This window comes from Bubalus bubalis, chromosome 23, assembly GCF_019923935.1.
Source record: "Bubalus bubalis isolate 160015118507 breed Murrah chromosome 23, NDDB_SH_1, whole genome shotgun sequence".
In the NCBI taxonomy this organism is placed as follows: domain Eukaryota; kingdom Metazoa; phylum Chordata; class Mammalia; order Artiodactyla; family Bovidae; genus Bubalus; species Bubalus bubalis.
This window is the reverse complement of record NC_059179.1, coordinates 17,170,603-17,197,973: the sequence shown is the minus strand read 5'-3', so window position 1 is coordinate 17,197,973 and position 27,371 is coordinate 17,170,603. Positions and strand designations below refer to the sequence as shown.

At 43.7% G+C, this 27,371-nt stretch overlaps 1 protein-coding gene across 48 annotated transcripts in view; it reads left to right on the top strand.

Annotated features, from left to right (window-relative positions):
- The window catches only part of SORBS1 (sorbin and SH3 domain containing 1), a 231,492-nt gene that overhangs the window by 59,878 nt on the left and 144,243 nt on the right, over positions 1-27,371 (top strand). For 43 of the 48 annotated variants that reach the window (XM_044935469.2, XM_045164213.1, XM_044935473.2 and 40 more), the window contains one exon: positions 2,573-2,660. The exons of 1 other annotated variant lie outside the window; for it this stretch is intronic. In XM_044935469.2, coding sequence (XP_044791404.2) covers positions 2,573-2,660 — 88 coding nt within the window. Of the gene's footprint in view, positions 1-2,572; positions 2,661-17,260; positions 17,456-27,371 lie in introns of all 48 variants that reach the window. 4 more of the 48 variants (XM_044935443.2, XM_044935442.2, XM_044935440.2 and 1 more) reach the window with 1 other exon arrangement.

Sequence of the window (27,371 nt, the reverse complement as noted above, 5' to 3'; positions counted from 1 at the left end):
CCTGAACCCTAACCATGGCCGTGTATTTGGTCTTCACTCCTCTTTATGGCCCTTTTCCAAAGCTTGTCTTTCGGGGATGCTGCCCTGGCTTTGCCACACTTGGATCAGGGCTGAAGGCTCCTCTCTTTCTTATCTGTGAAGAAAGGGGGACCTCCACTTGGGCATTTTTTTTTTCTTTTTTTCATTGGAGGATAATTGCTTTACAATATTGTGTTGGCCTCTGCCATACATCAGCATGAATTGGCCATAGGCATCCCTGTGTCCCTTCCCTCCTGAACTCCCCTCTCATGTCCCTCCCCATCCCTCCCCTCTGGGCTGTCACACAGCACTGGGTTGAGCTCCCCATGTCGCATGGCAAATTCCCACTGGCTATCTGTTATACACATGGGGAGGCATATGTCTCTGTGCTCTTGTCTCAAGTCATCCCGCCCTCTCCTTCCTGCACTGTGTTCACAAGTCTGTTCTCTATGTCTCTGTCTCCATTGCTGCCCTGCAAATACTTGGGCATTTTGATGGGCAGATGTTTTGGAACGTTTTCTCACAAACCTTGCTGCCTGAGTCTCGACTGCATAGTAGATTCTGGCAGTAGAAATCCAGGTCTCGAGGTAGAGACAGGACCATCCCGTGATGGCACAGGGAAAAATCTGTTTACTGTCTTCTCAGACATCATGGAGGTTCTGGAGATACAGGAAGGTTGAGTGTTTCGACCCCTTTGTTTCTAGGGTCCTGCAGACTCTGGGACAGCATTGATTGCCCTGAGGGAGTGACAGATGGGCATGGCCTGGCAGTGGGGCTGAAACTAGTGGCATTTTTGATCTGGGCACTTGGCAAGGTCAACTTTCAAGAGTGTACATGTGGGGTGTGCATCACACTTACACTTGTAAGATAATACAAGGTCTAGACAGTATAAATCGAAGGGGCTGTTCATAAGTTTTGCTCCAGCCCACACTGTCCCTGTCATTCCCACCTCCCCTTGGTTAGCCCCCTGCCTGCCGCACTCCCATTCCTGCTTCAGGCTTTCCTCTGACGCTTGGCTGTGTTAGGGTGCGTCTCTTCCCCTCAGTTGCACTAGGAGCTCCTACTCAGGGCTCCCGTGGCGCCTGTGCCTGCCTAGATCTTTACATTCACCTGTTGTTTTAGAAGTCTTTGAGTGTCTGAATCTCTTGCCCAAAGAGAGCCTCTTCATGTATCCATCACCTTGCCTGCTGCCTGGCGTGTAATAGGACTCAGTAAATATCTGCTGAGTGAGAGAATCAATACATTCTTTGAGGGGAATGATATAAATAACTCCCTTCGTGACCTTATAGTTGAGCATTGTTCATTTATTACAGTGCTCGTACCTGTATATAAGCTTATGGATAGCCTTGTATTCTAGATGCATATTCAGGGACATTTTTCTAGTGTACAGAGTGTTTCAGACAGTTTGGAATGTTAACCGAGCACTTTTGAAGTAGCCAATTCATGTTATTTGTGAGAACTACTTCTGTACTTAAAGAAGCACAATTGTATTGAAAATGTCACATTAGGAAACAGGCCCGTAGGGAACCTGATATAACTTAACTCTTACATTCTTTGGCAAATGAAGGTATGGCCAGCATTTTAGTACAGAGTAGGTTGGCTACTTCGACTGTGTTTCCTTGAATTGAGTCTTTAGCTTTGAGAGAAACACACACATACCCCTGTGTGTATGTGTATATATATAAAACTGACTTTTTGCTTTGTAATAGAAGACTGCTGTGCAGGGGGGCATAGTGAAAGAGTCCTGGGTTGAACCTCAGTTCTAGAGACAGAGCCAGTTCTAACTGTAGGAGTAGGTAAGTTAGTTTCCTCCTTTCACTTATGTAAAATGGGAGTGATCTTCTTGTTCAGGGGTTGCAAATGTCTACAGAAATGAGGTCACTAACTTAAGTTGCTATATGTGCTTATACCTTTTTTCCCCTCTCTTAGAGCTCAACCCCTTAGAACAAAATTTTCCACTTTTGTTAGAATCATAGGGAGAGGGAAATATTTTTGTATCTCTAACAAAATAACACAAGGACAGTGATCACCACAGCTTTCCTCTGTGTTGGGATGATGGGGAGCGATAGGGACTGTGGCATATTGGAATAGCCAAGCCTGCCTGTGAAGGGCAGCTGTTTCTTAGCACCAGCTGATTATTTTCAGATACGAACAGGGACCATGTTGACAGATCCTCTCTTTTTTGAAAAGAGAAGCCAGAAATCTGGGATTTTATGTGACAGTTTTTGATTTTTAAATTTTTGGCTCAAATTTTCTAAACATATCCTGCAGATTACTATAATACCTCTAGAGGCTAGAGGTGACCCACTTGGCATCTGTCATAGATGGTCTCAGGAGCTTCTTTCTGCCCGAGATCCATCAATTCTCACGGGACCTTTTCAGCCAGTGAACTAAAGATTCGGCTTCTACCAGGGTGAGAAGGAAGTAGGGCTGGAGGATGAGGAAGGAGGCTTTGAGTCTAAACAGGGTGCCTAGCCATTGGTATTTAGAAGGCCTCCTTGGAGAGAGGCCGCAGGGTGCCTGCTTCAGATGTCTTGTATGTTTGTCATTGCAGGAGTGGCATTTGTTGGAAGAGTTTGTGAGACCTTCTCCCTGCCTGGAGCCCCAGGACCAATGCATCTTTCCAGCACCTTACACCACTGGTAAATATGTGTTGTGTTTTATTTGTTGCTGCTGCTGCTACAATGGAGGGCCATGTTTTCAATGGACTATGGAATGGGATTTTCAGAGAACCACACTGTGTTTTCTGTCATAGAAGGAAGGAAACTGGGACTGGCCTATGCATATATGAGTTCTGCTACCTCCTTGGTTCTGCTATTTATTGTGGGTTCTTAGGTGCATTTTTTTTTTACCTCCCTGGGCCTGCAGACAGTGAAATGACTCCTGCTCTGCTGAAAGATTATGTGAGAATGATTCCAAGGGAATAAAATGCTGAGCAAATACGGAGTAATCCTGTTTAGTTCTGAGATGTAGAGCTGGGTGATTCTGTGCAAGCAAGTTGAGAAGTGAACGCGTATGTTAGAAACACAGATTTTTAAATACGTATTTTGAGTCCTCCAGAGTGGTTCTTCAAGGGATTTGCATTTTTGTTTTTTTCCTTTCTACCACTCCAGCTGCCATTTTTTAGAAAGATAAATTAACTCTGTTTCACAATTACCTTCATTTTTATTTGCCATCAGATAGTTTCACAGTTAACAAATGTTCTTCCGCTTTCCAAAAGAAAGTTAATTACTCATCACAGCAGGTAAATGTCTTGCATCTATGGCAGCTGAAAGAGGCAAAAATATGTCCTTAACACCAGTGGGTTCTAATGCTAAGAGTGCTTGGAGGCATACCAGCTAGTTGATGGTGAAGGCCTCACGTGAGTTCTGAGCTGGAGGGACCATGAGCCAGGAAGGCAGTATGACCCATGTGTCTTGATTCCAGCCATTCTTTATTGATTGAGAGAAGCTGGTTTGTTTGCTGCTGACTACCTGGTCAGCTCCTAACTAGGTGAATCGGATGCTCTTACGACCCAGTGAGACATGACCTGGAGGCATGGCCGCCTGGGGAGTATGCAGGTTGCTGGAGTGGGGCGGGAAAGAAGGGCAGTTGGTCAGGCCCAAGGTTAGGGACCCAACTGAAACATGGGAGGCTGGCTGTCCCCATTACTGTGCCTAAAGGGACACAGTGGACATTCTGGCTTCCTCAGAGTCCCATCTTTTAGGAAGAGGTCTATGGTGGAGTCCTCGGGGAAGCAGGTGGTCTCAGGTGGGTGGGACACTTCCTCTGTTCAGTAAACATGCATGAATGCCCACTCTTTGCCAAGGCACGGCTCTGGGCACTGGGGACTCAGTGGACTGAAGCTTGGATTTGAGTGGGGTGACAAGAATGTGACCTCCATGAGGGCAGGGGTCTTTACTTATTCACTGCTGTCTACCCAGCTCCTAGAAGAGCACCATGTACATGGTGGTGGGTGCTCATGAAATAAGTGTTTTGTGAATGAAGGAAATAACTAAATAGATAATAAAATTTCAGGGAGTGATAAGTGCTATAAAAGAAGTGAGGAGTTCTTTTTAACACCAACAGCATTTTGTATTGGGTATAGCCAATGAACAATTTTGTGATGGTTTCAGGTGAACAGTGAAGGGACTCAGCCATACATGTGCATGTATCCATTCTGCCCCAAACCTGAGGGGTTCCTTTTGAAAGAGGTCTGAGAAGGTCTTTGGAGAGGGGTGGATAGAAATTGTGTGCAGAGATCTGAATGTAGTGACGGAATCTGCAGAGAGGTAGTTAGTAGAGGAAACAGAAGGCAAAAAGAAAGGCCTTGGTGTAGGCTGAGCTTGGCAGGATAGAGGGGCAGGAAGGCAGCCAGTCTGGCTGGCCTTGAGCTGGGGAGTGGTTCTGGGGAGCAGAGTGATATGAAATGAGGTCAGTGGTAGATCTTATAGGCATGGTAAGGAGTTGAGATTTACTCCAAAACCTTGTGTGTGATTGGATACCTTTTGAGAAGTTTGAGTAAAATAGTGATATGATCTTCTTTGAGCTTTAAAATTATTTCTCTGGGTTCTAAATGGAGAATAGACTTTTGGGGGCAAGAATAGAATCAGTATGACCTGTAGGTGGCCCTTCTGGTCTAGGCAAGAGATGAGGGCATGGCTTGGATTAACATGGTGAATATAAAATGATGTGATCTGGTCAAGCTCAGGGTATATTTTGAAGGTAGAACTTGCTGGATTGAGTGTGTGGTATGAGCAAAAAGGAAAGTGGGTAAGTCCAGTGTTTTTGGCTAGGTGAGTGGTGTTGTTATTTACTAAGATGGGGAACAGAGAAGGAGGTTTGGGGAGGACCCTGAGAGTTCCATTTGGGCATATTAAGTTTGAAATGCCCATTCAATATTCATATAGAGATTTAGAAATTCAGAGTTGGCTGGAGCTGGAAATGGTACCTTTGAGAGTCATCAGCATGTAGATGGTATTTGAAGCTATGAGATGGAGATGATGATTCAGGGAGAGAAAGAAGAGATAGGTAGAATTTGGACAAAGAAAATAAAAGCAAAGGGCTAATTTATCATATAAAATTCCTACTAAGAAGTGAATGAAGACACATCTCTAATGAATAAGGGATTTGTTCAGTCGCAAGTCGTGTCTGACTGCTAGCTACCCCATGGGCTGCAGCATGCCAGGCTTCCCTGTCCTGCCCTGCACCATCTCCCAGAATTTGCCCAAGTTCGTGTCCGTTGAACTGGTGATGCCATCCAACCATCTCATCCTCTGTCACCGTCTTCTCCTTCTGCTTTCAATCTTTCCCAGCATCAGGGTATAAACTGCTGAATAAGGGATAAGTTCATGTAATACAAATATAAATGATTCAAGTGAGATGACATGAAAATATAATAAAGCCTCACCTTATGTTTTTTTAAAAAATGGAAATACTGTGACTCCTCCAAATCAAGAAAATTAGTTTTAGAATTGCATGATTTAAAATCTGGCCAGCTGAGTGAATTATAAACTGCATTTATGCAGTTGGCACATGGCTGTCTTTGGCTGGCAAGCAGAAGGATCCAGCATCCTTTGCCAATAATAGCCTGTAAGTTACACCGTTCTTTATATGCGCTAGAACTTCTACAAGCCATTTTGATGAAGTTTAATTCACTGTTAGTTAATACATTGCAAATTTTTTTCATTCTCTGATCACACTCAAAATTTCATTAAATGAAGGTTTGCTAAATGGAAAGCAGTCCCTGAAAATCAGTAATTTGGTGGTGAAAGTTGTGATATAATTTTATGAAAAAGCCAAAAAGACAACCTTGATTTGCAGGACCACAATTTATGAAATATTTTTATATCTTTGAAATACCAAAGATAAATGCTACAAGATAATAAAGCAGCAAAAATAGATGGTGATGGTTGTAGTAGATGTATGTGTTTCAGGACCACCCATACACCTTTAATCATCAGCCACTGATATGAGAAGATTATTTTTTGAGCAAACACATTTTCCATTTTCATCTATTTGTGGGTTTCTGGCACAGAATACAGCTCTATATTGGTTTTGTCCCCTTCCCAGAGAAAACACCCCACTGAGCTTCCTGCATATTCTCCCTGGGCTCCTTGGTTTTTCTGTTCCTACATTACCTGGGAAATCTCTTTAGCCTGGTTATCTCCAGCCCCCAGAGACACTTTTGCCCCCTTCCCAAAGTTACCAACTCAAAGCCTGTCCGCCTCCTCCCTCTCCCAGGTTTAGGGTCCCACCGTCTCTGGCTGCCCTGTGAGCCTCAGGTTAGCCCTCCCCAGACGTTCTTGGATATCTTCAAGATTCTCTTCTTTGAAACATTTCCACTTCTTCTCCAGGCTTGATTTTGTTTTTTAAAGGCCTTTTGTGCAAATGACAAAAAGCACAGAAAGCTGCGCAGCTGTTGAGGGCAGTGGGCTACTGCTACTGCTGAGTCGCTTCAGTCGTGTCCTACTCTGTGTGACCCCATAGATGGCAGCCCACCAGGCTCCCCCATCCCTGGGATTCTCCAGGCAAGAACACTGGAGTGGGTGCAGTGGACTAAGCAGCATGCTGAAATGTGCTGTTTCAATTGCCTAGGGTAATGGGCAGCCCTCACTTGCTCTTCTATGCATCTCAAGACCCTTGTGTTTCAGTGAAAATATTTTCAGTGAGACTTAGGAATATCCTTCAGGAGACTTAGGGAGTATCTAATCTCTGGAAAATGAGCACTTATTGGGTAGTGTTCTATATCTGAAACCACTGATTTACGGCAAAATGAAGGTTTCAGTGGAATGTTCATGACGATTGACAGCAACCCTGGTTTTCACTCGTCATCTTTTCTCAGAGTGGAACCTAAATAAAATTAAAAAGAATGAAACCTACTGGCAGTCATAAGGTGAGGATTTCTCCTGTTTCGTTTTCAGCAAGTGGTTTTAGGAATGAGGGGAAAAAATTTTTTTTTGGTACCTTCCCATGCCCCCAGAGACTTAAGTGGTGGGACATTTATAAATGGTACTATCTCCCTTATGTTTTTTTAAAAAAAGTCAGGTGTGCAGAATAGTGCTTCATTACTCATGTGCATGTGGGTCATTTTAGAAGGAGCTGCTGGAGATGAGTAACCTTGGAGAAGGGCAGTAGTATATGAAGGGAACTTACTTTTCAGTCTCCACCCTTCTGTCCTAAATCTTTTGGTTTATGTATTATCTTTCAAAAGAATAATAGTACCTCTTCTTGGCTTAACAAATGACCTAGAAAAATAATAGTACCTCTTCTTGGCTTAACAAATGACCTAGAAAAATCTAAAGTTCCTTCACTTCTTGTTTTTATCGGGACTCTTGCTTGATGTGTGTGTTGACCAAGGTCATTGTTGGTTCAATCGCCATTGCCTTTATTTGTTGTAACGCTTCATGTTCATCAGCAACTTGGTGTGAGGCTTTGGGAAGAAATTTTCCTTTACTGTTCTAGGTCCTTCTGACTGGTCTAGGATTTGAACTGACATCAGACAGATTAACAGGAGAAAACTAAACAAAAGTGTAACAACCTGTGTGCAAGGGAGAGACTCAGGAAAACTCAAGTAACTCCCCTAAGTGTCCAATACTCTAGCTTTCGAGACTGTCCTTAGCTAAAGATAAAAGAGGATGAGAGTCAGTTACGGGAGTTGACCAGGAAAAGGACTGTAAGGCAAGGTAAGGTTGTTATGCAGATTAGTCATCATCTTATCCATTGATTAGAGTGTCTAGAGGTCTGATCATCCTCCTCTACCTGGTACAGCAAGGACACGCCCTTACACATGACGATTTACCTGTGAGTGTTTCTTCTAAAAGGGTCGCTTCTGTTTGGTTTTCAGAATTTTTCCCATGTCTGTGGTTTCTTAGAAACTATAACCGGCTTAACATAATTAATATGCCAAAGAGATATGTTTTGGGGTGGCAAATTCTGTTCCCCTACAGCCTCTTTAACTTGACCTTCACATTTCTGTGTGTTACAAAAATGTCAATCAGGCCAATTTCATTTCCTCTTTCGCTCTTTCAAAAAGGATTCAAGGCTGTTTCTGGCTAATATTTTACTCAGCCGCCTTAGACAATTGTGAATTCAAATGGGGTGTAGTTGCCATGAGTTGAGGCACAAATTATATTCGTTTCAGTGGGCCATCTCCCTGCTGCCCTGTAGAGCAAAGTCTTATTATTGCATTGTGGATCAGAACATGGGATTTGGAATCTGTTGTGGTTGATAGCCCCTAACCCCAGAGTTCATTCAAAATGATCTTCCCAAACTCATTTTCCTTGTTTTAAAAATCTCAGCACCTGTCAGAAACTGTCAGTAATTTGCCCAAGTTGTAACTTTTTTTGAAAGCGGAGACTGAATCCAGTGTCTAGGACTAATGGGCGGATCACCTCACTGTTTGGAGTGTGTGCTCCTTCGGGGTCTGTTTCTATGGGGGTCATTGTCTAAAAGTATCTTCCTGGGCTAGCATGTTCGTTTGTGTTCCCAGAGGTTCGTAAAGCTGTTTTCTGGCCAACATTTTTGTATCCTACAGAGCCATGACATTCGTTCCGTCCAGCAGCCACATTTCTTAGGTGTTGATGTTTCTCCAAGAGATTTACACATTTGATTTTATACTTTTAAAACAAACAGGGAGTTGTATCACATTTGCCAGCCAACCATGTGTAAAAACAAGATACTTTCTCCTTTTCTATCTAGTCACTACAAATAGTGAGATATTTTTCAGTCCCCCATCCTCCTCACCAGGTTTGGGGAAGTAAATGTTAGATTGTGCTTGGGGATGCCACTGAGATAAGGCCATCAACGTCATCTCCAGTGATCACTGAATGTCACGGAAAGAAATGCTCTTGATTGCTCCACTGACTCATTTAGACTAGGCACCGCCTGATACCTGCTTCACAGCAGTGCCCTCGTCCTGCAGTCTCTTATCAGCATAGAGATGACTCACTCTGTTTTCCTCAGTAAGAGAGATTTTCTCTGGTCTGCTGATTCCATCAGTGATTTAAAAGGAAAAAAAAAAGGATCCTGCAGGAGTATGTTTGAGAAAAAAAAAAAACGACTACATTATCTGTGTTTGAACTTGCACAATTGAACTTTCACTTTTATAATCAGGTATTGGTTCTTAGGCTTTTGTGAGAAGAAGGGTCAAGAACACCACCCCTCCACCCCAGATGCATGTGTACCCACATAATTTGCATAGATAGTACTTTTACATTTTAAATAGATGACATTCCCCCATCTGGTTATCATGCCTTCTAACTTAGTCATGTAAACCATTAGCATACCATTATAAAAGTGGCTGCCTCTGGGTACCTCTGGGTGGCATTTCTGATTAGACAAAAATTGCTATGTTCAAGGCAGCCTGACTTTGAAATGTACAACTTCTGGAATTGTCCCAACATGGACTCAAAAGCTGAAAATACTCTTAAATCAATTTCTGTTGTTTTAATTAAAGAAGGAAGTAAAGGTATCTTTACCCTTCTTGCTTTCTAACAGCTAATTTCAATCTTTTTCCTCAAATTTATGTATTCCCCCATCCTCATTCCCCTTGGGCAAGAGAAAAGCTATTATAAGGGAATGATATAGGTTTAAAAAAAGAGTATATTAAAAAAAAAGTGTATAGAATCCATTCTTCATTTTCCAATAAATTTGTGTTTCTAGACACTGAATTTACTTCCTGAATCAATCATGTTTATAGCATTTTGTCCTTCAAACTGTCTATAAAACACCAGTATTTAAAAAAATTTTAAAGTAAGTGACCAGAATTTTCAAAGTTGGGGAAGTTTCACATGATTGGGTTTCTAGCTGCTGTGCACAATGAGAATATCTTAACAGTGCTGAGCCATATTCTTACATGGAACAGTATGGGCTGCAGTGGAACAGCCATTGACCCATCATGTGAGAGCATATGAGTCCCAATTTGTTGCAGTCCCCAGACCATCATCTGTTATCTGGTTGGCCCTCACAGCCTATATAACTCCAGCCTTTGTAACTCCTGACTTTCAGTATCAGTTTGAAATCTTATCTTGACATATCAAAGGATCTTGAGGTTCAGCAAAGAATCATTTTGGTATCCCCCTTTTTAAATGTGGAAACTACATTTACAGTGATAGAAAAATAGTTGTCTGTGGAGTGAAACTTTTTTTTTCTTTAAGAGATTTATGCCTTTTTAAATAAGAGGGGAAGGAAAGACAGCAATAATGTGATTTTTCAGTATTCTTTACAGATATCCAATCATTATATTAATTTTGAAACATATCATGTACTCTGTATAATGTGGTTTGCTCATAAAATTACCATGTTGGAGACATTTATACAAATCTACTAATTATATTTGCTCTTAAATAGTTCCAGTTTTTTTTTTTTCTTTCTTTCAAATGGAGCTGAACTACTGAACTTGAAGGAACTTGAACATTTCTTAGTTTCCCTTTTTATAATAAGCAGACAAAAATATAAAACTGGGTGACAGAAGTCCCTGTTGTTTTGGTGAAGCAGAGCTGTTAGTTTTTTGGTCCCTGGTACCTTCCAAAATATTCAGTAGGTTATAGGAAAGGAGCTTCATACAAACAAAAGCCAACAAGCAATCCTAAAACTTTAATAACCATGTGAATTTAATCTAAATCATTCCCATTTTATAAGCTATTGTGATCAGTCTGTTTCTAATAATGCCCTTTTCCTCCTAAAATTATTCCTGTAAACTTCCGAAAACTAAATGCTAGCCAGAATGGAGATAGCCTCTCAATCCTTTTTCATTTTTAACTGATTGGCTTTGGGTGAAAGCTCTTCGGACACTCTCGGTCTGCTGGACTAGCCAAGGAAGACAGTAGTTCTCATTCTGGTAACCTACTGGGCCCTTACTGACCACCTGCCCTGGGACAACCCACCCTCCCCAGGCTTTGTTTGTTTCTTATATGTAATGAGATTGTGTTTGAGTTTCACTCAAACCCCAACAGTCTAGAACTGTCATGTTCTGTCACGTGCCCCACACACGCAGAGCTGCACATGAGTTCTGGGAAACTCTGGAGACCAACTACACAACCAGGTCTAGGGGGTTAGAAGATCAACATCTCAAAGTGAAACCATTAGGTGGTGTTTCAGGAAGCACTGAGGAGCTCCAGTTCTTTATGTCTCAGCGCAGAAAGAATTCAATGAGAAGCAAAGTGGTAGATAAGAAATGATGTGTTAGAATAGGATGTTCATGAAGCTTACAAGCCATTGGGATGAGAGAGTGCCATACCATGAAAACTTTCCTTTATAATCAAAGGAAAAGTGGGGAGGGGGAGAAGACCCCCTTCTTTCTCATTCTTGAGTAGACATCACACTTTCATCATTAGCTCCTCCTCCAGGTTGAGCAGGGGAGTTTTCTTGTCTCTATATGGTCAAGCTAATTCTGTTCTGGCTATGGACAGGGTCTTTCACACTGAAATGTCACCTTTCCATAAATTTGTTTTTTAATGTGTGCAGATAGCATGCATGATCTGGGGTCATTAACTTACTGAGCTCACTGGGTAGGGTGTGGGTCTCATGCCACCATTGTCTTACTGTTTTGGGGCATGTCTTGTGCTTCTGTTGCATGGTTTTGTTGCTAAGCAACCCTGCTTTTGGAGAAGGCAATGACAACCCACTCCAGTACTCTTGCCTGGGGAATCCCAGGGACGGCGGAGCCTGGTGGGCTGCTGTCTATGGGGTCGCACAGAGTTGGACACGACTGAAGTGACTTAGCAGCAGCAGCAGCACCCCTGCTTTCCTGAGTGATCATTAACTTCAGGGGTCTTCCATATATTATATATAAATATATATATATATATATTTTTTTTTTTTTTACTTCTAATTCCCTAGTGGAATTAACTATTTAATCACCTGTTTTGTCCCTTAACTCTGTCCCTGTCAAATGGAGGAGGATTCTTAATGCCATTTCTTCCTCATGGTTATATAAACATGAGAGAACAATGTATAAGGAGTTCTGTACTCAGGAGCTCACAATGTCACCCTGACCTTGCGAGAGAGTTCTCTAGCTCTGTTTAGTGGATGGTGTGGGGAGATGGATTTATCTTCCTGGCATTCTACAGAGTATTTCCATTGATCAGTGCTCCTAGCCTACAAGCTGGCCCATGTTCACTGGTCAGTCTCTTAGACACTTGAATTTACCAATCCTGGGTGATGCTTTTCCTTTATTTCATGATAGCAGGTCTAATACCAGTTGCAAACCATCTGTTGGCCATTATGAGTCAAAATTGTTGACCAGAACAAAAAATAAATGAGTGACAGACAGGTGTTAGTGGGGTAAACATGTTAACACAGGGCAGTGCCCTAGGGTGTTTTGCTTGGGGCTGGATCAGCAGTTGGCTCAGGCCGTGCTATACTGTCCATTGGCTGAGAGCTTCTGCTGGCACCAAGAACATGGAAGAATAAATAACTATACACACAGTTCAGTATAATATACATACAATATATGGAACCTATAGGAGTATGCTTTTTATATTTAAAGCATTTATATTGTGTTTTTGGAAATTTATTTCAGAACTAAATGGCACTACCATGATTCAGTGCTTCTTGGGTTGGCATTAAATGAACGTTGTGTGTGTAGGAACAAAGCAGGGACCAGTTGGTAAAGGCCTTGCCATTGTGTTAATACAAAGGATGTTTTTGACAGAGTCCTGCACGACTGAGCGACTTCACTTTCACTTTTCCCTTTCATGCATTGGAGAAGGAAATGGCAACCCACTCCAGTGTTCTTGCCTGGAGAATCCCAGGGACGGGGAAGCCTGGTGGGCTGCCGTCTATGGGGTCACACAGAGTCGGACACAACTGAAGTGACTTAGCAGCAGCAGCAGGCTATATTCCTGGTTCACATGCCTGGAGATACTGTGTATTTGCAACTCAGCATCTAAATCTGTTTACTTGTTTGGGGACTTCTCTGGAGGTTCAGTGGTTAAAACTCTGTGCTTCACTGCAGGGGGCACAGGTTTGATCCCTGGTCAGGGAACTAAGATCCCACATGCTGAATGGTGCTGCCAAAAAAAAAAAGTACTTGTTTCTTCAAGCAATGGTTATTAGCTAATAATATTTGCATAAAACCTTTTGGCATGCGGGTATACACATAGACCTCATCCCACTTAAGTGTGCTGTTTCAGAGTCCAATCAGAAGCATGGGCAGCAGCCTGCATGAGTGGATGACTGTAGTTTCCGTTTCCTTTTACCTTCTTCTGTATTGATGAGCAGAGGTCCCCACAGCTTGGCCCGGGCTCTGCAGGAAGGAGCTGAGACAGATGGGCAGAAAGGTTGCTACAGAGCAGTGCTTGGACAGGCGTTCCCAGGAGCAGAGGAGGTGGGGAGGGTGGTCCGCTGAGCATGAGTGGGGTTGGTGGGCTTCGGCCACGGCTCTGAGGAAGATGGAAACTATTTGGAACAGCTGCTGTGGGTTGGGCACCAGGACTGAGCAGGGGTTGAAAGCAAGGCCTGCTATGTGACGGGGAGGAAGCCTGTGTGTGAAGCAGGTGTAGCTTGGCCATGTGACTCAGGGGAAGAGGGACAGGCTCGGGGCAGGAGTTGGATGATTGCTTGGTGGACTGGCCTTGGGTTGGCGTGCGCTGACCCTAAGAGTGTGGCTGTATAGGGAGGTGTTAGGATGAACAGCAGAGGACTGTAGGAGTTCTGGGGTGCTGACTGTAGCTTTTCTTACTACTTTATCTCTGAACTCCTCCCATCATGCATGCCCTATTGGGCCATTCCTCTCTGGGGATCATTTTGTACATAAGACTCCTTTTGCCCTTACTGGCCTGGGCATCACTTCTGGGAAGCTGTTCCTGATTGCCCTCTTTCTGTGCTGGGTCAGCTGACTCTTCACCCTGTCTGCGTGTCTCTCCCTGCGTACTGTAGAATCTTGTTTACAGGCTGCTAGCATAAGTGATTGGATGGTTCCTTGAGAGCAAGACTGTTCTAGTACTCAGCAGAGCACTGGACATACAGAAGGTATTCAGTAGAAGGGGACATGACTGGTTGAGCTGCAGTATTTAGTATAATAGTATAATGGAATGTAAGGACTGGAAGAAAACTATAATGGCAGCTAGTCTAACTCATTCATTTTATTCTATTTTCTTATAGACATATATTCTTTTCCATCCAGGATATTGAGTATAGTTGCCTGTGCTGTATATACAGTAGTACTTTGTCATTTATCCATCATATATATAATAGTTTGCATCTGCTAATCCCCAAATTCCAATCCTTCCCTCCCTCTGCCTCCTGTTTCTATTTCATAAATAGGTTCTGCTGCTGCTGCTGCTAAGTCGCTTCAGTCGTGTCCAACTCTGTGCGACCCCATAGACGGCAGCCCACCAGGCTCCCCCGTCCCTGGGATTCTCCAGGCAAGAATGCTGGAGTGGGTTGCCATTTCCTTCTCCAATGCATGAAAGTGAAAAGTGAAAGTGAAGTTGCTCAGTCGTGTCCGACCCTCAGCGACCCCATGGACTGCAGCCTACCAGGCTCCTCCGTCCATGGGGTTTTCCAGGCGAGGGTACTGGAGTGGGGTGCCATTGCCTTCTCCGATAGATAGGTTCATTTGTGTCGTATTTTAGAATCCACATATCATACGGTATTTGTCTTTCTCTTCCTGAGTTACTTTGTTTAGTATGATAATCTCTAGTTGCATCCATGTTGCTGCAAATGGCATTTCGTTCTTTAAGACTGAATAATATTTCTTCATATGTATACACCACGTCTTCTTTTTGCACTTATCTGTTGATGGACGTTTAGGTTGTTTGCATGTCTTGGCTAGTGTAAATCTACTCCTTCATTTTAAAGTTCACAGAGAACTGAAACTCAGAGAGGTTGAGTGCCAGGCCTGATGTCACACAGCTTTGCTCGAGGCAGAGCCAGGTCTCAGTCACCTCTTCTGACTTCACATGCCGTGTTCTTTCCACTCTAGCATAGCAACCTCCAAATAGTCTGCGGATGACTTTTCAGTGTGTGAAGGTGGTGAGTCTCTGCGTCTGCTTCGCGCCCGGGTACAGCCTCTAATCACTATTCATAGCAGTCTGTTATCTCATTCTTCTTGTCAGGAGGAAGACTGCGTCCTGACAGCGCTTTTCCTCTGCGTGCTGCCAGCTTTACAGCAGCTCTTACCTCACTGCTTCCCCTTCCCTTTCCGGGTTTGTCCTTGTTTATCTTTGGGGTGAGCATCAGCAACTGTTTCTAAGTAAACAGAGGAATTGCAGATTCAGGGCTTGTGGTTTCAAATACTCAGTGCTTGTGCTTCAGCCTGTCCCTCCTGGCTGTTGTCACTCCTGCGCCTGACTCCAGATTGCCCTTAGCGCGTGTTAAAGACCGGTAGTGTTGGGTGGAAGTTTCCTTCTTGGAGCAAGAAGAGCCGCCAGGGCACTGAAAGGAGGCGCCTTGAGGGAGAGAAAGAAAGTTACCTCTCAGCTTCCAGACCCATCCCTGGAGTATGGGATACTAGGTGGAGTGTCTAGAAATGCTTGTTTGTATATTTTGCATCTCCAAAATGTGTCTCTGAGCTTTTGGACAGTATCTGAGATTTAGAATGTTCTGTTTAGGGTTAAAGTCTGGGCGGGACAGAGGGTGGGGTGTTGCTCGTTCCCTTACTGCCTGCTCATGAATGATGCAGTTTTGTGAGGTCGGTTTCAGTTCACTGCGGATCAGCTGAACTCTTTGCCCGTCACCCGTGGTCCAAAGTATCTCAGGGTCAGATCCAGGAATGGAAGGTCCAGTCATTGAGCACAAGGGATGGGTTGACCGGTTTGAACCTTTTGGTTCCTCTGTTAACTAACCAAATAGTACATGATGAAAAAAATGCTCATTTTGGAAAAAGTACTTTGAAGACCAGGGTCTTCAAATTCATTGCTTTAGGGAACTCTCCAGCACTGCCTCCCACAAGCACCTCATATTCTCCTCCCCACTTTTAATAGTAAGAGCTAGATGGTGTCCAATGCCCCCTTTAGCCTACTTCAGCTCAGAGGTCCTTTGGCTTCAGACATGCCCAGTGTCTTTGATGTTAGAGGTTTCTGAAGTCACTTTAGACTTTCTTGGCTCCCAGCCACTTGGGAGTCTGTTTCGAATTCCCTCTGGGCTGGTCTTGAGTTCCAGGTATTGAACTGAAAGTATATCAGCCAAGGGTTTGGACTGCGTCAGAAGTATTTTGATTTGCTGTATTCTCTGCTTAGCATCTACTCATTTCCTTTAGGGATGTCCCCTTCCTTGGAATAAATGACTCCCGAGGTGCTTGTCTCACTGAGCTAAGAAGGCATTCCAACCAGGCGTTTCCATTCAGGGATCTTGGCTTGTCAGTCAAGGTCACTGGGTGAGAAGGACGTCACCAAATTTGAAATGCTCCTGACACTCACTCCTCCCTGACCCATCCCCTCACCAGCAGTGGTCCTTATGCTGGCCAGTTTTGAGAATGACCACCTTGAGACAGAACCAGCCTTGACGATAGCAGGTGTCGATTGGCAGGTGTTTCTAAGGTGTCAGCATCTCACTGCAGCGTCTCATCTTACCTGAAGGTGTGTCCTAAGAGGTATCTCAAGTGGGGGCCTCTCTTGAGCCCCAGCCACAGCTGAGCTCTCCTCTAAGAACTCCCTAAATGAGAAGGGGCTCTCTTGGGGTTCCAGAGCTGTGTTGGTTGCTGAAGCCAAAGGACCTCCTACCCAGAGGCTCTGAGGGGTTCATCATAAGGACCCTGAGATAGCCAAGACTTGGCTACTGTTTTTGGTAACCACTTCAGGATGTTGGTCACATGAAGCATGTGGTCAACCAAAGTACTACCCCTTCTCCAGTTTCCTTCAAAAAGATGTAGCCTTCACGTTTTCACCTTAATTTCATTTTGTTAGATTTGATTCATTTTATAACCTGTGAGCTTTGAAAATCCATCTTTTAGCATCTTACAAGGTGATGGTCCCTCCCTCATTTGTGTCACCTCCAGACACATATTCTTGACCAAAACGAAGAGGTTGCGGCTAAATCCACATGCGTGTGACCTGGTGGTTCAATTGTCTATATATAAACCCACCTAGTTGCTCACATTTCTTCAGTGGTGTTTGCAGGGACATCATGGGACTCAAGTGACACTTAACTGAACTATTAGTCTAATCTAATCTAAAAGGGAATGGTTAATTTGGTTTTTATTCCTAGTGAAGCTGTGTCAGATCTTGTGAAGTCTCTAGGCTAGAGCTTCTCTGGGCATCTTCTAGAACCTTCCTCTTGTTAATCACTTCCTCCTCTTTCAACACCATTCCTTTCTCAGAGGTTTCTGAAGGATTAAGTGATTCATGTCTGACATCTGCTGATACTTCGACTGTGGTCTGATTCATCTGAGCCTGAAGACCTGACTTAAAGTGTCTGTGGCTCTGCTCCTGGCTCCACACCTGTCTTCAGTTTTCAGTCACTCTTACCACAGGTGCTTCTTCCTGGATGAGGAACCATCTCTCAGATGGAGAAGGTGCGCAGTACCGGTCAGCAGCTGTTTCTCTGCTTGCTGTCACATTACACTGCCTGCCCTAAGCAGGCCTGTTACTTCTTTGCTTTGCTTCTGGCTCTGATCATAAGTTAAAAAAAAAAAAAAGAAAGGGAAAAAAAAAAAAACCCACCCTTCACAGTTATTCACATTTCTCATGTGTTTTAAGTCATTCCAGACATTAGCCTCTGGACTTATCTTCTGACAGATAGTACCATCCTTTTGTTCAATGTCAACGCGTTCCCCCCTCCTGTGGCCCAGACATGCAAATTGAGCATTCCCAGTGCTTTGCAGCCCTTTAAAGAACTTTCCAGGGCTTTCCTGACTCCAGTCCTCCCCACCCTTTTGGACTGCAGGAGTTTTCCCTCCAAGCTCAGGTAAGCAACCTCTACCTTCCCTGTGTGCCCTTCTGAGAAGTTTGCTTCTTGCTGTCATGTTCTCTCTAATTTTAAGTGGTGACTGGCTGCCTGGTATAACTCTACAGGGCTGGGTTAGTGACTCACGGCAGGATTCAGCCATGCTGACCACCCAGAACTTTTATTCCCACCCTGACTCCCCAAGAGACGAACTTTTTGGAACACCCACCCAGGGCTGGGCAGGCCCGGGCTGGGTCCACGGAGCCCTCTGCCAGGGTTGAATTCTCAAGGAGCATCTGGGCCTCTCCTTGAGCTAAGGCACAGAACCAAAGCCGCCCAGCCCCTGGGTCAGAACCAAAGGAAGGGAACAGACTGGGGATGGGCCAGCAGAGAGAATGGACTGTCTGAGCTTGTAGCAGGACATTCGGGGAAGGGAACAGAAGGGGAGGTTGGAAAGTTTGCTTGTGATAACTTTGAGGGCTCTCTAATCCAGGGGGATGCAGGTAGCGGGGGGTGGTGTGTCACTTTTCTGGAACCGGGTATTGGAAGAGTGCTCTGAGGGGCCTGCTATTTTGGGATGAGTAAGTCAAGGAGCAGCTGTGTCCTGGCACCCTCATTTTAGGCTTGTCATTCCTGTAAAGAAAAGCACCTTAACTCCGTTATTACAGATTCAAGCTAGATTGAAATTTCTCTTTACTATCTATGTAAAAGGATTTACAGAAAAATCTCAGGGATATCAACCTAGGGGAGAGCTCTTTAAAGGGCTCGTTTTAGGAATGTACATTTGCATACAAACAATGAAAGTGCTAATTAAAATGATTCTCACATAGTCCGTTTGCTGTGTGGGAACTGCTGCTTGGCAACTCTTGTGGAGTGCGAGTGAGCTGGGGGTAATAAAACACTGCTCCCTCCATGCATCTCATCCACAGTGTGAGCGAGTGCCTTTTATTTGCAAGCACCTATGCTGGAACCAGGGGTGTCGGGGTGGAAGGCCAATCTAATATTTACCCCTCCAGGGTGACATGAGACTGCTGGGGAAGTCCAGGGAGGATCAGGATGAGTTGGTCAGCCGGCTTCTGGAGCTGAAAGCTGAGTAGGAATTAACAGAGTACCTACAAAGGTCCCACCTGTTAGCTCGGTCACACCTGTTCATCTTAATAACTGTCAGCATCCTCACCTGTAGGGCTTTTTCCCCTCCAGGTTGAGGAGTCTAATTCCCCTTTGAAAGTATATGCCAACACTTGAAATGCCCCTGTCGTCATCTTCATCCTCAGTGGCATGAGCTATCACTGGGCACCTGCTGTGAGTAGGGTCTGGACTTGGTGAGTGTGGGTGGGGCTAGTTTAGTACTGAGGTGATAACAAAAGCCTTTCGGTTCCACCACCACCTCCTTACCATTTTAAAGAAGTGTGTTAGAACACAGGAGTTGCAGAATAAATATTTGTGGATTGAAATTTTTTAACTTCAATAAGAGTGCAGGGTCTGGGGAATTCCCTGACAGTCCAGTGGTTAGGACTGTGAGCTTCTGTTGCAGGGGCCACAGGTTTGATCCCTGCTCCAAGAACCAAGATCTCCTTACCTTGTGGCATAAAAAGAAAAAAAAAGAAAGAAAGAAAGTGCAGGGTCCGGAGAGGCACAGACCCAATTGCAAATCCTGGCTCCTTGCCATGCATTCTTTATGATCTTGGCTTGCTTGTGACTTAACCTCTGAGCATTCTTTTCCTCATTTGTGAAACTGGGATTAAGTGAAGGAATTCATGATAATTATGATGGGCTACATAGTATAGTGTATAGCAGCACATACTATAGACTTAGTCTGCATGTGCGTGCTCAGTCACTAAATCGTGTCTGACTCTTTGCAACCTTGTGGACTGTGGCCTGCCAGGCTCCTGTGCCCATGGGATTTTTCAGGCAAGAATATTGGAGTGGGTTGCCATTTCATTCTCCAGGGGGTCTTCTTGACTCAGGGATCGAACTCACGTCTCCTGCGTTGGCAGGCAGATCCTTCACCACTGAGCCACCTTTGGAGTCCTCACCTGGAAAGAGTGAGCCTGCAGAGCTCAGATCCCACCTCCTAGCTGTGCGACCAGAAGCACATTATTGAGCCTCTGTTTTCTTATCCTTAAAACAGGGATAATAATAGTACCTGTGTCAGCAGTTTGTTAAAAGTAAGAATTGTCCAGCACCTTGTGCCTGGCATATAGTGTCATATAAATGTTTGGTGAATTTAAAAAAAAACTGTAAAATTATTTCACTTGAGTTCTTATAGAATTCCTGTGAGATTAGACAAAGCAGGTATCATTCCCTGTTGCTTATTTGTTTTTGTTGTTATGTTCGAGGGGAAAAAATGAAATTCTTTTTGGTTAAAATGGTCTACTGAAGGGAATCTGGCTGGTAAATATCAAAACTGGAACCCATGGTCTTTGCCATAAAAGAGCATATGTATGTATTTGTCAAGGACACATGGACGTACGTGAAAATATTAAAACTTCAGTATAATTTCTGACAAGTGAATAGCAGCTACCCCTCTCCTGCACCTTCTGGCCTCGGTCAAACATGCTGTGTTCCTGCCATGCTGCTAACTGATGTTCTCTGTGAATTACAGCATTGAGCCTCCAGTTTGGTCCTGGGACTTAATGTAGCCCATTTAAACCTCTTCCGGATGCTCACTGCCTTAGTGTTGCCTGCTCCCTGGCTGGGCTCCTTTTGGAGATCCTGCTGTATTTATGTACCTGATTTCAGAGCCCCCTAGATGAGCCGTTTCATTCAGCAGAAGCCCTGGCTAAAGAGGAATACTCCCCCTTCCCTTGCCTTTATATTTGCTGTTGAAACTCTTCATTCTTTGTGAGAAACTTAATTATGAAAGCCGTGGATCAGGGAATGTAAAAATAGCTTTAAAATGCTCACGTTTGCCAATCTCTTGTCAATCTGTAGGCAGAGAGCTTTAGATTGAAATGTTTTCATGTCTGTTCACAAGCGTGAACACTTCTTAGAACTGCTGCAGTGGAAGGGGTTAAAACATAAATAGGATCCTATATGAGCACTGAAAGGTGCTTTAATACTTAAGTCCTATTTTTGACCTCTGGAATTCAGTTCCTTCCTGTTGCCAGCTGAACCTGGGACTGATGTATTAGATGAAAATATATTCCTATCTTCAAACGTGGACTACGGGACATTCTGTCCTCCACATTTCAGGGTTTGAGTTGGGTGTTGCAGGAAACTTGGCACCCTTTCTTTCTCTTCAAAATAATAAACAGAGATGATGTCGCCTCAGGTTTCATCTGATGGGGCTTAGATACGATTGCCTCATAAAGGCTGATTCATAGACAAATGTGAACTAATTATAGTAACTTAAAAATAATGTCCCTGGTTAAATTTGGCAAAGCAAGATGCTTTGCATGCTTTGTAGGACATGAGAGACTCCGTTTCTCCAGTGGCATGGAGGTGGCATGCCCACTGCTATTTCGCGCACACCGAGGTTGTGCTGGCTCACTACCTGTGCCATCTTTATTTTTTTAGGGATTTCTCACGTGCTGTCATGCACACCCCAAGCCCAAGCATTGAAACGCCTTTTACTGCCACCTGTACAAAGAATTCTTTCTTGCTATGTGTCCACTGCATTTTTAAGAAACACAAGTCTGAGTTGAAGAAAGTGAATGGTGTCATTTTTTTTCTTTTTTAGCTCTAAGCATTTCAGAATCTCTATTATGAAGAATTGCAGGAAGTTATTCACTTCTCTCTATGGAATGAATAGAAAATTGTCAGAAAGACTGTTCTGATCACTTTTTGTTTACAGCACCCTTCCTTCCTTCCTTTTTCTTTTTTAGTTTTAAGATGACTTATTTAAAAATTTTTAATTTTATTGAAGTATATCGTTGATTTACAATGTTAGTTTCAGGTGTACTGCAAAGTGACTCAGTTATACATATACATGTATTCATTCTTTTTTAGATTTTTTTCTCATATAGTTTATCCCAGAATATTCTACTTACCCTTTCTACTGGGAATTAGGTTGGAAAACGTTTCACCATGATTCTCTTCAAATGATCTTTGTTTTTGAGTTTGCCTTATCTAGATGAGATATGACCATGTTCAGAATTCAAAAATTAGAAAAAAGATTTGTTGTAAAAGTGAATCTTCCATCTCTTCCATTGTTGTTGTTTCAGCATCAGTTGTGGGCAGCAGTTTCTTGTGTACTGTTGGAAATGTTCTCTGTATTTTAAATATGTATGTATGTATGTTTTCCTCCTACAAAGGACAACATACTGTCCACAGGGTTTTGAACTTGGCTTTTCTATTTAATCATCATCTCAGAAATCATTCCATCTTATATTTTGAGCTACTTCATCATTTGTTATTTCCATTGAATAGATGTCATAACACACAAACAGTGGCCTGGGAATGTCATTTAGGTTGTTTTAATCCTTTGCCACTGAAATCATGGTATAGTGTTATCTTGTACATCTGCTGTAGGATAGTCAACCTGTCTCAGTGCTGATAAGTGTGGGCACTGAAGCCCAAAGGCCTGGATTTAAATCCTACTTTCTCCATTTACTATTGAACTATTTTGTTTTGGTTACTTTATCCTTCTGTGCCCCATTTCTAAGATAGTATTTATCTCATAGGTAGGAGGTAATGATTAAAGACACTGATTTATGTAAAGCTTTCAGACCAGTGCTGGGCATGTAGACAGGTCTCTATGTATTTAGTAATGTTAATCATTTTGTGTGATGTGGGAACACGTGGATCCTGCACTTATCTCTGCATGTTTCTGAACCACTCCTAGTGGCTTTCAGAAGCCATAATATAGTTTTTGAATCTGTGGGTTCCTTCTCTCCTAAATATACTGAAATGTTCACCCATCCCTCCCTCCGTTCTGTGTTGCTTTTGTGTAGTATCCTGGAGGAGAAAACAGAAGATTGTAGTTCAGGCTATTATACTAATATGTCCAAACCCCTTCAGAGGCAAAAAATGTTTTGCCAGCGGTGATAATTTTTAACAAATGGTCCAAACTTTTCCCTCATACATATCTATTGTAGAACTTAACGAATACTTAATATTTTACATTTAGGCAAATATATAGCTTGTGTGTGTCTATGTCTATCTGACTCAAATTTATTTAATTTCAGTGTATTTTAAATTATAAGTCCAATCTTTGGCAAAGACTGGAGCATATACTTACTCTGTTTTAGTTGACTTTGGAAGTCACAGGGTCTGTGTCACCTGTACATCTTACATCATCGAAGACCACCACTTTTGGATTCAGACAAGCCAGAGCTAAAACCCCCATGTTGTCATTTGCTTGCTGTGTGACCTGGGGCAAGTCACTTGTTTCCTCCTCTGTAAATGGAAGCATTGATCCACCACAGAGGACTTTATGAGGGTGACAGAGAGTGGGCAGGTGCTCATGAACCATCTGCCGTCCCCTCCTGCATCCCACTTCCTCACTCCCCTGGAAATCACCACCTCCACCTTCAGCTCTTCATCTTCACTCTCCTCAGGACTTGCCCTCTGATTTATCCCGTGTTTTCTCTGCCTTAACTGGAAGGGCGGTTTGTGTCTCAGTTGGTGTCCCTTGCACCCTGTCTTAGGTTCACTGAACGTTAGGAGGGAAAGGCCGGCTTGCTGCATCCCTACCCCAGTGAGGGCATTGCTGTTTCACTGGAAGCAGCAGCCAGGGACAGCATCACAAGACCGGAGTTAGGGGCCATGTGAGTTAACGTGGCCCTGGACCTGATCACAGAGAATGGCATTTTCACTCTTGGGCGTTCCTTTGAGGAAATTTGCTGTAGCCAACTTTTGAAGCTTATATTCCCAGATAGTCTTTTATTTGAAGGGTGGGGATGAAGAAAATGTCTAGAAACTTGCATGTCCTCAAAGCCCCATTAGAATGGCGCTTGCAGGAGGACCAACAGTTTTGACTGTTTCACACCCACTAAGAAAAGAATGAGCCCGTTGGCTTGCAGGCTTAGTGGCCAGCTGTCCTTGGGCCTTGCTTTAATGTCCTGGAGGTGGGCTGCTGGGTACCAGGTGAGAGGACGAGCATGCTAAGTGAGCGGAAGACCTTTGCTGGGTCCTCCAAATCACTTACTTGGAGAGGAGCTTCTCTATCTGTGTTAAGTGTTTTGTTGTGGATTTTTGAAATAGCAGTCACACACATATTCAAATGTAAGAACCAGGGTGCTCTTCAGAGATATGAGGCCAGGTCCCTTCCAGCTACGAAAGGCTGTGACTCTACAAACAAATATTTGGGCCGTACCAACTATTGCCACTTGGAATGCTCCCCTCCTCCTTTTTCACTTGGGCCTTCCTATCCTTTAAGATCCAGTTTAGCTCCCAATGTCTAGTTTTTTCAGTCTGGACTCTGGGCTGTTGGATTTGCTTGTGGGTTAGATGTAGCCTTGTGTGCCGAGCTGTTAGCTATTAACCTTGTGGCCATTTAGGCGTTTTCCCGTGTTTATGCCCTGGCTTCCCCACTAGGTCCTCAGTCTCTAGGCCAAGGCCCTCTCCACCCCTGTATCACTACTGGTGGGTGTAGTGCAGGGGTTCTCACTGCTTCGAGCATTGCCTGAAAGCTAGTTGGAAACCCACACCGATCTCGCTGAATTAGAAATTCCAAGTGGGATTCGGCCATCTGCAGTTTAACAAGCATGCCTGGTGATTCTGTGCAGTGAACTTAGCGAGCCTCAGCTGTAGTGGGAGGAGCAGAGGTTTGGGGTCTGAGAGGCATGGGTTTGAAGCCAGCTCTGCCCTTTATAACTGACCTGTTTTAGGAAAGTGAATTTTTCCTCTTTCCCCATCCTGGGGTGTTTTTTAGAAATCTGTTCTGCACGATGTTATTGGATGCTCCAAGAATAGAAATGGGCAAGGGTTTCTGTGGCCAGATAAGTTAGTGAAATGCTGTTTTAGTGAATTTCAACAGGATTCTTTATGACAGTGCTTCTCAGATGCCTAAGTGTCATTGAGGGTCACATGGAAAGTCTTTGCAAACTTGTTAGATTCTGTAATACCTTTTCTTTTACATACCTGCTAACTTCTCTGGCAGTGGTGTTTAGTGGGACACGTTTTGGGAGATGCTGGTCTAGGTGATCTGTCCCTGAAGGCTGGAGATTTTATGGCCCTGCCAATCGGTGAGGAATTCAGAAACTTGAAATAGGGGTCAAGCTGGCTGTGGTGACAATTTATGGTTTGAGGCAACCAGACTTCCACATCATGTCAGTGTTCAAGGTGTTGAGTAACTAAATGTTGAAGAATACAGGGTTGTATATTTTTTAAAGCAGCAAGTTTTTCTCAGGGTACAAAGCCAAATATCAGGGGAGAGCAAGGGAAGACGAATTAAGGAAAATGTCACTTACTGAGCATATTGGAGTCCTGGCAGGAAACACACCACAGTCAAATCGGGTAATTTAAGAAGATCTAAATAAGTGAACTATTTATAAAAGGTGTAGGCAGAGTTTGGGAGAAGCGGCTTTGGTCAGTGCAGGACTTAGATTCCTCCGTGTATGCAAGGTTTATGTATGTTACATTTAGCCCTCATGCTGAGCTCAAGGATAAGTTCCTACCATTTCACACTTTGCAGAGGAGGAAAGTGAAGCTCATAAAGGCAAGGCATATTACCCGGAGGTAGCAGCTGGGAAATGGAGGCAAAACCCACACTGCCCTGCCAGCCTCTCAGCCCCCGGCTTCCGCTCCACGCTTCTGTAGGCAGAATATCCCCTGTGTCGTCAGTCTTTCTTCATGTGGGGAAGCTGATGACACCACTCTCTGAAGCTCGTGTTCTGAGCCAGAACCAGCAGATGGGAGAAAATAGTGCTTTGGACAAATATATAAATTAATAAGCAAAGTATGCAGATTACATATATGGGCAAGAAAGATGTAAACCTGTAGTTTCCATGTCTAGGTGGGTTGGGGCTATGGAAATCTGTCTTCCATCCTTTTGGGGGATCTGTCCCATTTTAGAAAATGTTTTGGGGGGATATGGGAACCATTGGAAGGGCATGAATGAGGCAGCTTAGCTTGAAGGGGCCAGGAGAAGGTAGAGGAACGTTCAGACATATGACGCAGCTTGAGAAAGGCTTGGCTGTGGGAGTGGAAAGAAAGGGCGCTCTATTCATAGGTGCCTTATCCAAATGGAGATGGTGCCAGTGGTGGGAGTTGGGCAAGTGGTTGGGAGAAGCAAGAGATGTCATGAGGGCCTCTCAGGGTGCCCCTGGCTCCAGTTTTCATATTAGGGTCACACTGGTCCAGTGAAGTCTCTTTAGCCTAATACCTTTGTTAGAAGATGGTAAAGGTTGACTTTTCTAAGAACTGACATTTTACTTCCTTCAGGAAGTTACAGAGTACATGAATGTCTCACATCTCTTACACCCTAAGAAAATATAAAAGTCATGTCTCTGAGGAGGTTCCTTTCTTCCCTGTCGCTTTGAATTTGGGCTGGTTTTTAATGCTTAACCAGAATATAGCTTATGATCAAGTCCCCTTTATTCCAGAAAACAAAACCACCTCTCAAATAGTGTGCACAACACATCTGGTAAAAATAACAAGTCAGTTGGAAAACTGTGATTCTCAGATGCGACCTCCGCCCCTGCATTAGCAGGGAGTCACTGGAGTAAACCTTTATTTCCTGTTGCTTCCACACAGCAGTCCTTCACGGAAATATTTCGCATGTTTCCTTAGGCAGCGGGGAACCTTGAAGGGCAAACAGTGCTGAGGCCCCAGATAGGAATGGAGATGCTGTTTGCCCAACAGCACCTCAGGTTGTACAGAGAGCCTGCCCAGGCCTCGGAGCTTTGAAGCAGTGCCAGGCTCCTGCCCAGAACTGCTAAAATCTTCAACTCTCCCCCAGGCATGAGCGAGGCTGAAACCTGCCGCACCTCCAGGTCCTCTTACAAGAGAGATGTTATAAAATGGTCTTAAATGTCAGATGTATTTTTTTTCACAACATGCCACAGACTTCTCATAAATTATTCCTCAGTAAAACTTTAATAGGAATGCTTAGGAGATTCTGAGTTCTAGTCAATGGAGTTGTTACTTGGACAACTGTTAGCCCCAGATCTTCCCACTTTTTCCACCCCAGAACTCACTGAAGAAAGTTAGTATGAAATAATCTTCCTGAAACCATGCTTGAGGGTTTCAGGAAGATTATTTCTTGATGACCGAGATCTTGGGTTCCCTTATAATGCCACATGTTAGATCAGTGTGATAATCCAATACTTGACTATTTTTTGAATTAAAAGAGCCATCGAAATGGTTCAGTCTGGTAATCATATAAAGTGTAGGAGTTGGAGTTCAGTGTTTTCTGACTTCAAAAAAATATCTAGAAACAATTTTTTTTTAAGAAATCTGTGATACTCACCTTGTCGTTTGCCTCTTTCTCATGGAAATAGGTAATTAAACATTCTGGTTGTGGAATCTACATTGCTGCTCGACCTGGGTCTGCAGTCGCCTTGGCTGCACATGGAGGGCTTTGACAGATAATGTGTCGTAACTACAGCCGTCGACAGGCTCGGTTCTAAGTTCACGGGTGGATGCTGCTGGGAGTGAGC